Here is an 11078-nt window from a genome sequence, read left to right as displayed (position 1 = left end):
ACATTACATATTGTTCACGTGGTTTTACTTTCCTCGTTTAAATATTAAACTCTGCATTACTGTTATTTTACCGTTTTATTTAATAAAATACTCAAGTCTGAAAAAAAAAAATAAAAAAAAATAAACATTGGTAGCAGAGCGTGGTTTAGAAAGCCAAGAGGTCGTTGAAAGGGCAACGTGTCATTGGTGACGTCACAGTCAGCGATTGCCGATCAGCATTGAGGAAGGGAGAGAGATAATCGCCGAGCAAGGAAGCTATCGGTCTCTTCTTGGTGCGGTGCTTCGCAACAAGGAGCCGAGCCGTAGGCTGGGCCCTTCTTCTCCTTCTTAGCCCCGCGGAACTCGTAACACAAGCCATTGTCTTCGGCTAAAATTACATCGAGAGCGGGAGGAGAGACAGGTATTCTCAGATCTACTGGTAAGCTAACATACATCACTCTCTCTCCTTTTTCTTTTTCTCACATTTGCTTACGAGCTCGCTGGGTGACACGCACGTTGATAGCCGTTTCGTTAATTTTGCTGCGCATCAATATAGTAATTGATTTCATACTTGGGTTTTCTTTTCTTCTCTTTTTTTTTCTTTTCTTCTTTGAATTTATTGATATTTGTATCCATTTCGCATCTATATAATTTAAATATTTCAATATGGATAAATTACTGAAATCTCAGATTAAATTATCGCAAATGGTGACAAATTTTTATATTAATTCCACCGATAAGGTTAATGTAGAAAGTCAAACATTATTACATTTTAAGACGAGATTAGAGTTACTCGAACAATATTGGAAATCTTTTAACCAACGTCATGATGAGTTGCTTGAATTTGAGGACGATTTAAAGGAATATGACTACTTTAAAAACGATGCTTATACGAGAATTGAGGCTGAGTATGTTAAAACAAAGGTGCTTATCATAACAAGAATTCAAACTTTACAAGGCCCGGCCCCACCTCCCCGCGATGATCCGCGTCCCATACCTATTATTCAAGATAGCCAAGCTTCTCTTCCCCCTCTGTCATTGCCAACATTTTCGGGCAAACAGGACGAGTGGGAGAGCTTTAAACAGCGTTTCACTTCGCTTATAATAAATAAGCCTTTTATTCCCTGTATCACAAAAATGCAGCATTTATTGAGTGCAGTTCAAGGTGTTGCAGCACAACGGCTACAAGGTTTGGAATTAAGGGAGGATAATTTTGATGTCGCGTGGGATAAATTGGTAAGACGTTATGATAATAAAAGGATAAGATTAAACAACGCTTTAGATAACCTTTTAAATCTTCCGGTAGTTCGCGCTCGCAACGTACAAGACTTTAATGATATTCTTGATCGCGCTGAAGCTTCAGTCCGCACACTTGAAGATCTTGAATGCCCCATTGATCAAACTAATTATCTTATAGTTTTTCACGTTGTACGTAAGCTCGATGCAGCTACTCGGGAAGCTTGGGAGATTGCAGAAGAAAATACGGAGGGATTTTCCACGTATAAAAACTTAGTTAGATTCCTTGAGCGTCGCATACACTCTTTACAGCAAGCGCGAACGTCGGGAGATTCGAGTGACCATCGCTCAAAACCTCAATCTACCCAAAATTCACGCTTGAATACTAAAGTAGTTTCAGTTAATACTACTCAAGCCAGTGGCGACCCAATATCTCCAACTATTTGCATACTTTGCAACGGTAAGCATCCACTTAACCGTTGCTATAAATTTAAAAGGATGAGCCAAGCTCAATGCTGGGAGTTATGTAAGCGTGAAAAGATCTGCGTGAATTGCCTAAAAAATACACATTTTGCAGATAAATGCCCTTCGACTAATCGATGTTTTACGTGTCAAGGTAAGCACCATACACGTTTACACTATGATAGTGCTCGACCTAAAACTCCTCAAAATAATTCAACTAAGCCACAATTGATCCTAGACGCTAACGTTGGTTCAGCTGTCAGTAGTCATTCGCAAACCCATCCTCAGGAGATAATACATTCACACTGTGCTTCGGTAGGCTCTTCGATCTTATTAGCGACAGCTTTGATTAAAATATATAACGATCATGGTGATTCTCTGATTATAAGAGCCTTAATCGATCCAGCTTCAGAGAGATCGTTTATATCTCAACGCGTCGTATCACAGTTGAGTCTTGTTACAAGGAGGATTGATTTATTGGTCACGGGAGTAGGAGGTGCAGTAGGATCGAAGGCTCGTAGCGAGGCTAGTTTCATTATTGGGTCGAATAAACTAGATAACTTTCAACATGCAATTTCCGCTTTGGTTTTATCGGAGCTTAGCCAATTTTTGCCGAAAAATAAAGTTACCAATACTAATTGGCCCCATATAAAAGATATTGATTTGGCTGATCCTCGCTTCTCTGAGCCAACACGAGTAGATTGCATATTGGGGGCTGATGTGTATCCTTTGATCATACTCAGTGGATTAATTAATGGCCCAGCCGGCACTCCGTTAGCACAACACTCAGTTTTCGGTTGGTTGTTGACAGGCCCTATCGCAGTTACTCAATGTTCCAATAGTAATTTTATTCAAACTTTCCATACTTATACTGAACATTCGGTCGAGGATCCTTTATTGAAATTTTGGGAAATTGAGGAAGTTCCCCGCAAGTCTCTTTTTAATCAGGATGAACAATTTTGCGAGGATCACTTCCGTCAAACACACTCTCGAAACTCAGAGGGCAGATTCGTTGTTCGTTTACCTATGAAAGATAACCCAAATTTTAAAAACACTCGTGAAATATCTGCTGCTTGCTTATTGCGCTCCGAGAGAAGGCTAAAACGCAACCCGGACCTTGCAGCAGCTTATGATAATTTTATGCGAGAATATGTTGATTTAGGTCATATGCAACTTGTACCTTCTGATCAGTTACATCGATCTGCATATTATATGCCGCATCATGCTGTCACGAGACCCGATAATCCTAGAAAGGTGCGCGTAGTCTTCAACGCGTCGCAAAGGGACTCTAATGATATTTCTTTGAATGATTCGCTGTTGCCAGGACCCAAACTGCATTCTGATATTCTGATGGTCTTGACTAGGTGGCGATTTAATAAATATGTATTTACCACAGATGTGAAAAAAATGTTTAGACAGATACTTGTAAGCCTTGAAGACTGTGACTGGCAGAGGATCCTATGGCGCTACAGTGACGATCAACCAATCATGGATTACAAGTGCCTTACCGTGACCTACGGTACAGCAGCTGCTCCTTTCCTGGCGCTTCGTGTTATGCAGCAGCTGGCAACAGACGGCGCGGCTTCATATCCACTCGCTGCAGAGATAGTAAATAATCAGCTTTACGTTGATGATTTTTTCTCTGGAGGGGATACCATCGAGCTCGCTTTGGAGCGCCGAAATCAGCTGATCAGCCTGCTAGCTACAGCTGGAATGTCATTGGGAAAGTGGGCAGCTAACGCGACCGAGCTTTTGGAAGGTATAGGGCTGTCGGGCTCCGACGAGTTTGAATTAAGATTAAACGAGGTAGTATCAACTCTAGGCATCAAGTGGCTCCCTGCTGACGATATATTTATTTTTAAGTTTTTAAATAAAGAGTCAGAAATTGACTATACGAAAAGATCAGTCCTTTCAGAAATTGCTCGGTTGTTTGACCCGCTTGGCTGGATTGTCCCTGTCATTATTACTGCAAAAATTATATTACAGGACATCTGGCTTCTCGACTTGGGTTGGGACTCAACGTTACCAACTGAGCTGTCACAACGCTGGTCGCAGTTTCGACATGACATGAAAGATATCTCGATACTTCGAATTCCAAGGTGGATTGGCCTTAAAGAGCATGATGATTGGTACCTGCACGGGTTCTCTGACGCCTCAAAAAGGGCATACGCTGCGGCTGTCTACGTGGTAAAACCAGGTACCTCAGTGTCTCTCATATTGTCCAAATCGAAACTCTCTCCGACGAAAGTGCAAACGCTACCCAGGCTGGAGCTTTGTGGCGCAACATTATTGGTTCGATTAATTAAGCACGTCGTCGAGAGCATATGTGTTATTGTGTTATTTTATTTATTATATTAAAAATTAAAGCGGCCAGTAAGCGCCCCGAGTTGTGTGGGGATTGGCGCTGCTGTTATTTTATTTATTATATAAAAAAAACGAAGCGGCCAGTTAGCGCCCCAGGTTGTGTGATGTTTGGCGCTTGTGTTATTTCATTTTGTATATTAAAAAACAAAGTGGCCAGTAAGCGCCCCAGAATGTGTGGGGATTGGCGCTTGTGTTACTTTATTTATTATATTAAAAAACATAGCGGCTAGCGAGCGCTCTGGGTTGTGTGGGGATTGGCGCTTGTATTATTTTATTTATTATATTAAAAAACAAAGCGGCCAGTAAGAACCTTGGGTTGTGTGTGGATTGGCGCTTGTGTTATTTTATTTATTATATTAATTATCAAAGCAACTAGTTAGCGCTCTGGGTTGTGTGGTGATTGGTACTTGCGTTAATTAATTTTTTAAATAATTAACAAAGTGGCCAGTAAGCGCCCTGGGTTTGGTGGGGATTGGTGCTTCTGTTCTTTTATTTATTATATTAATCAAGAAAGCAACCAGTAAGCGCTTTGGGTTGTGTGGTGATTGGTACTTGCGTTAATTATTTTTTTTAATAATGACCAAAGCGGCAAGTAAGCGCTCCGGGTTGTGTGTGGATTGGCGCTTGTGTTATTTTATTTATTATATTAATTAACAAAGCAACTAGTTAGCGCTCTGGGTTGTGTGGTGATTGGTAATTGCGTTAATTATTTTTTTAAATAATAAACAAAGTGGCCAGTAAGCGCCCTGGGTTGTGTGGGGATTGGCACTTCTGTTATTTTAATTATAATATTAAAAAACAAAGTGGCCAGAAAGCGCCCTGGGTTTTGCGGGGATTGGCGCTTGTGTTATTTTTTTTTTTTATATTAAAAAACAAAGCAACCAGTGAGCGCTACAGGTTGTGTGGTAATTGGTACTTGCGTTAATTTTTTTTTTAAATAATAAACAAAGCGGCCAGTAAGCGCCATGGGTTGTGTGGGGATTTTCACTTCTGTTATTTTAATTATAATATTAAAAAACAAAGTGGCCAGAAAGCGCCCTGGGTTTTGCGGGGATTGGCGCTTGTGTTATTTTTTTTATTATATTAAAAAACAAAGCAACCAGTGAGCGCTACAGGTTGTGTGGTAATTGGTACTTGCGTTAATTTTTTTTTTAAATAATAAACAAAGCGGCCAGTAAGCGCCCTGGGTTGTGCGGGGATTGGCACTTCTGTTCTTTTATTTATTATAATAATTAAAAAAGCAACCAGTAAGCGCTCCAGGTTGTGTAATAATTGGTACTCGCGTTAATTATTTTTTTTAATAATAAACAAAGCGGCCAGTAAGCGCCCTGGGTTTTGTGGGGATTGGTGCTTCTGTTCTTTTATTTATTATATTAATCAACAAAGCAACCAGTAAGCGCTTTGGGTTGTGTGGTGATTGGTACTTGCGTTAATTATTTTTTTTAGTAATAAACAAAGCGGCCAGTAAGCGCTCCGGGTTGTGTGGTGATTGGTTCTTGCGTTAATTATTTTTTTAAATCATAAACAAAGCGGCCAGTAAGCGCCCTGGCTTGTTTGGGGATTGGCGCTTCTGTTCTTTTATTGATTATATTGATTAAAAAAGCAACCAGTAAGCGCTCCTGGTTGTGTAGTGATTGGTACTTTCGTTAATTATTTTTTTAAATAATAAACAAAGCGGCCAGTAAGTGCCTTGGGTTGTGCGAGGATTGGCGCTTGTGTTATTTTATTTATTATATTAATCAACAAAGCAACCAGTAAGCGCTTTGGGTTGTGTGGTAATTGGTACCTGCGTTAATTACTTTTTTAAATAATAAACAAAGTGGCCAGTAAGCGCTCCGTGTTGTGTGGTAATTGGTATTTGCGTTAATTATTATTTTAAATAATAAACAAAGCGGCCAGGAAGCGTTCCGGGTTGTGTGGGGATTAGCGCTGCTGTTATTTTATTTATAATATTGAAAAACAAAAAGGCCAGAAAGCGCCCTGGGTTTTGCGGGGATTAACGCTTGTGTTCTTTCATTTATTATATTAATTAAAAAAGCAACCAGTAAGCGTTACAGGTTGTGTAATAATTGGTACTTAAGTTAATTATTATTTTAAGTAATAAACAAAGCGGCCAGTAAGCGCCCTGGGTTGTGTGGGGATTGGCGCTTCTGTTCTTTCATTTATTATATTAATTAAAAAAGCAACCAAAAGCGCTACAGGTTGTGTAATAATTGGTACTTGCGTTAATTATTTTTTTAAATAATAAACAAAGCGGCCAGTAAGCGCCCTGGGTTGTGTGGGAATTGGCGCTTCTGTTCTTTTATTTATTATTTTAATTAAAAAAGCAACCAAAAAGCGCTCCTGGTTGTGTGGTGATTTGTACTTGCGTTCATTATTTTTTTAAATAATAAGCAAAGCAGTCAGTAAGCGCTTCGGGTTGTGTGGTAATTGGTACTTGCGTTAATTATTTTTTTAAATAATAAACAAAGCGGCCAGTAAGCGCCCCGGGATGTGTGATGATTGGCGCTGCTGTTATTATATTTATTATATTAAAAAACGAAGCGGCCAGTAAGTGCCTCAGGTTGTGTGGGGTTAGGGGCTTGTGTTATTTCATTTATTATATTAAAAGACAAAGCGGCCAGTAAGCGCCCCAGGATGTGTGAGGATTGGCGCTTGTATTATTTTATTTATTATATTAAAAAACAAAGCGGCCAGTAAGCGCTCTGGGTTGTGTGGTAATTAGTACTTGCGTTAATTATTTTTTTAAATAATAATTAAAGCGGCCAGTAAGCGTTCCGGGATGTGTGGGGATTGGCGCTTGTGTTATTTTATTTATTATATTATTTAACAAAGCAACCAGTAAGCGCTACGGGTTGTGTGGTGATTGGTACTTGCGTTAATTATTTTTTTAAATAATAAACAAAGCGGCCAGTAAGCGCCCCGGGTTGTGTGGAGATTGGCGCTTGTGTTATTTTATTTATTATATTAAATAACGAAGCGGCCAGAAAGTGCCCTGGGTTTTGTGAGGATTAGCGCTTGTGTTATTTTTTTTATTATATTAGTAATCAAAGCAACCAGTAAGCGCTACAGGTTGTGTGGTGATTCGTACTTGCTTTAATTATTTTTTTTAATAATAAACAAAGCGGCCAGTAAGCGCCCCGGGTTGTGTGGGGATTGGCGCTACTGTTTTTTTATTTATTATATTAATTGAAAAAGCAACCAGTAAGCGCTCCTAGTTGTGTAGTGATTTGTACTTGCGTTAATTATTTTTTTAAATAATAAGCAAAGCAGTCAGTAAGCGCTCCGGGTCGTGTGGTGATTGGTACTTGCGTTAATTATTTTTTTAAATAATAAACAAAGCGGCCAGAAAGCGCCCCGGGTTGTGTGGGGATTGGCGCTGCTCTTATTTTATTTATTATATGAAAAAACGAAGCGGCCAGTAAGCGCCTCAGGTTGTGTGGGGTTAGGCGCTTGTGTTATTTCATTTATTATATTAAAAAACAAAGCGGCCAGTAAGCGCCCCAGGATGTGTGGGGATTAGCGCTTGTGTTACTTTATTTATTATATTAAAAAACAAAGCGGCTAGTAAGCGCCCTGGGTTGTGTGGGGATTGGCGCTTGTATAATTTTATTTATTATATTAAAAAACAAAGCGGCCAGTAAGCACCTCGGGTTGTGTGTGGATTGGCGCTTGTGTTATTTTATTTATTATATTAATTAACAAAGCAACTAGTAAGCGCTCTGGATTGTGTGGTGATTGGTACTTGCGTTAATTATTTTTTTAAATAATAAACAAAGTGGCCAGTAAGCGCTCCAGGGTGTGTGGTAATTGGTATTTGCGTTAATTATTTTTTTAAATAATAATTAAAGCGGCCAGTAAGCGTTCCGGGTTGTGTGGGTTTGGCGCTTGTGTTATTTTATTTATTATATTATTTAACAAAGCAACCAGTAAGCGCTACGGGTTGTGTGGTGATTGGTCCTTGCGTTACTTATTTTTTTAAATAATAAACAAAGCGGCCAGTAAGCGCCCCGGGTTGTGTGGAGATTGGCGCTTGTGTTATTTTATTTATTATATTAAAAAACGAAGCGGCCATAAAGTGCCCTGGGTTTTGTGGGGATTGGCGCTTGTGTTATTTTTTTATTATATTAGTAATCAAAGCAACCAGTAAGCGCTCTGGGTTGTGTGGTGATTGGTACTTGCGTTAATTATTTTTTTAAATAATAAACAAAGTGGCCAGTAAGCGCTCTAGGGTGTGTGGTAATTGGTATTTGCGTTAATTATTTTTTTAAATAATAATTAAAGCGGCCAGTAAGCGTTCCGGGTTGTGTGGGTTTGGCGCTTGTGTTATTTTATTTATTATATTAATTAACAAAACAACTAGTAAGCGCTATGGGTTGTGTGGTGATTGGTACTTGCGTTCATTATTTTTTTAAATAATAAACAAAGTGGCCAGTAAGCGCTCCGCGTTGTGTGGTAAATGGTATTTGCGTTAATTATTTTTTTAAATAATAAGCAAAGCGGCCAGTAAGCGTTCCGGGTTGTGTGGGGATTGGCACTTGTGTTATTTTATTTATTATATTAATTAACAAAGCAACCAGTAAGCGCTCCTGGTTTTGTGATGATTTGTACTTGCGTTAATAATTTTTTCAAATAATAAACAAAGCGCTTAGTAAGCGGTCCGGGTTGTGTGGTGATTGGTACTTGCGTAAATTATTTTTTTAAATAATAAACAAAGCGGCCAGTAAGCGCCCTGGGTTGTGTGGAGATTGGCGCTTGTGTTTATTTATTTATTATATTAAAAAACAAAGCGGCCAGAAAGTGCCCTGGGTTTTGTGGAGATTGGCGCTTGTGTTATTTTTTTTATTATATTAAAAAACAAAGCAACCAGTAATCGCTACAGGTTGTGTGATGATTGGTACTTGCGTTAATAAATTTTTTAAATAATAAACAAAGCAGCCAGTAAGCGCCCCGGGTTGTGTGGAGATTGGCGCTTGTGTTATTTTATTTATTATATTAAAAAACGAAGCGGCCAGAAAGTGCCTTGGGTTTTGTGGGGATTGGCGCTTGTGTTATTTTTATTAATATATTAAAAAACATAGCAACCAGTAAGCGCTCCTGGTTGTGTGGTGATTTGTACTTGCGTTAATTATTTTTTTAAATAATAAACAAAGTGGCCAGTAAGCGCTCCAGGGTGTGTGGTAATGGGTATTTGCGTTAATTATTTTTTTAAATAATAATTAAAGCGGCCAGTAAGCGTTCCGGGTTGTGTGGGTTTGGCGCTTGTGTTATTTTATTTATTATATTATTTAACAAAGCAACCAGTAAGCGCTACGGGTTGTATGGTGATTGGTCCTTGCGTTAATTATTTTTTTAAATAATAAACAAAGCGGCCAGTAAGCGCCCCGGGTTGTGTGGAGATTGGCGCTTGTGTTATTTTATTTATTATATAAAAACGAAGCGGCCAGAAAGTGCCCTGGGTTTTGTGGGGATTGGCGCTTGTGTTATTTTTTTTATTATATTAGTAATCAAAGCAACCAGTAAGCGCTCTGGGTTGTGTGGTGATTGGTACTTGCGTTAATTATTTTTTTTTATAATAAACAAAGTGGCCAGTGAGCGCTCTAGGGTGTGTGGTAATTGGTATTTGCGTTAATTATTTTTTTAAATAATAATTAAAGCGGCCAGTAAGCGTTCCGGGTTGTGTGGGTTTGGCGCTTGTGTTATTTTATTTATTATATTAATTAACAAAGCAACTAGTAAGCGCTTTGGGTTGTGTGGTGATTGGTACTTGCGTTCATTATTTTTTTAAATAATAAGCAAAGTATCCAGTAAGCGCTCCGGGTTGTGTGGTAAATGGTATTTGCGTTAATTATTTTTTTAAATAATAAGCAAAGCGGCCAGTAAGCGTTCCGGGTTGTGTGGGGATTGGCACTTGTGTTATTTTATTTATTATATTAATTATCAAAGCAACCAGTAAGCTTTCCTGGTTTTGTGATGATTTGTACTTGCGTTAATAATTTTTTCAAATAATAAACAAAGCGCTTAGTAAGCGGTCCGGGTTGTGTGGTGATTGGTACTTGCGTAAATTATTTTTCTAAATAATAAACAAAGCGGCCAGTAAGCGCCCTGGGTTGTGTGGAGATTGGCGCTTGTGTTTATTTATTTATTATATTAAAAAACAAAGCGGCCAGAAAGTGCCCTGGGTTTTGTGGAGATTGGCGCTTGTGTTATTTTTTTTATTATATTAAAAAACAAAGCAACCAGTAATCGCTACAGGTTGTGTGATGATTGGTACTTGCGTTAATAAATTTTTTAAATCTAAACAAAGCAGCCAGTAAGCGCCCCGGGTTGTGTGGAGATTGGCGCTTGTGTTATTTTATTTATTATATTAAAAAACGAAGCGGCCAGAAAGTGCCTTGGGTTTTGTGGGGATTGGCGCTTGTGTTATTTCTATTATTATATTAAAAAACAAAGCAACCAGTGAGCGCTCCTGGTTGTGTGGTGATTTGTACTTGCGTTAATTATTTTTCTTAATAATAAACAAAGCAGTCAGTAAGCGCCCCGGGTTGTGTGGGGATTGGCGCTGCTGTTATTTTTTTTATTATATTAAAAAACAAAGCGGCCAATAAGCGCCCTGGGTTGTGTGGTGATTGGCGCTTGTGTTATTTTATTTATTATATTAAAAAACGTAGAGGCCAGTAAGCACCCCACGTTGTGTGGGGTTTGGCGCTTGTGTTATGTAATTTATTATATTAAAAAACAAAGCGGCCAGTAAGCGCCCCGGGTTGTGTGGAGACTTGCGCTTGTGTTATTTTATTTATTATATTAAAAAACAAAAAGGCCAGTAAGCGGCTTGAGTTGTGTAGGGATTAGCGCTTGTGTTGTTTTATTTATTATATTGTAAAACAAAGCGGCCAGTAAGCGCTCCGGGTTGTGTGATAATTGGTACCTGCGTTTATTATTTTTTTAAATAAAAAACAAAGCGGCCAGTAAGCGCTTCGGGTTGTGTGGTAATTAGTCCTTGCGTTAATTATTTTGTTAAATAATAAACAAAGCGG

General features: G+C 38.7%; 1 protein-coding gene across 1 annotated transcript; it reads left to right on the top strand.

Annotated features, from left to right (window-relative positions):
• The first annotated feature begins 645 nt into the window (after window positions 1-645).
• Window positions 646-3748, top strand: LOC149373828 (uncharacterized). The gene is made up of 4 exons (XM_089595660.1): window positions 646-1675; window positions 1793-3041; window positions 3093-3506; window positions 3664-3748. Exons 1-4 carry the CDS (start codon window positions 646-648, stop codon window positions 3746-3748), a joined length of 2778 nt encoding a protein of 925 aa, XP_089451786.1.
• The last annotated feature ends 7330 nt before the right edge of the window (window positions 3749-11078 follow it).

The sequence above is a fragment of the Copidosoma floridanum genome, unplaced genomic scaffold (assembly GCF_036245765.1).
Source record: "Copidosoma floridanum isolate Cflo_tuat_1 unplaced genomic scaffold, Cflo_Japanese_pri ptg000026l, whole genome shotgun sequence".
Taxonomy (NCBI): Eukaryota; Metazoa; Arthropoda; class Insecta; order Hymenoptera; family Encyrtidae; genus Copidosoma; species Copidosoma floridanum.
Note: the sequence above shows the minus strand (reverse complement) of the source record. Positions and strands in the feature narration are given on the sequence as shown.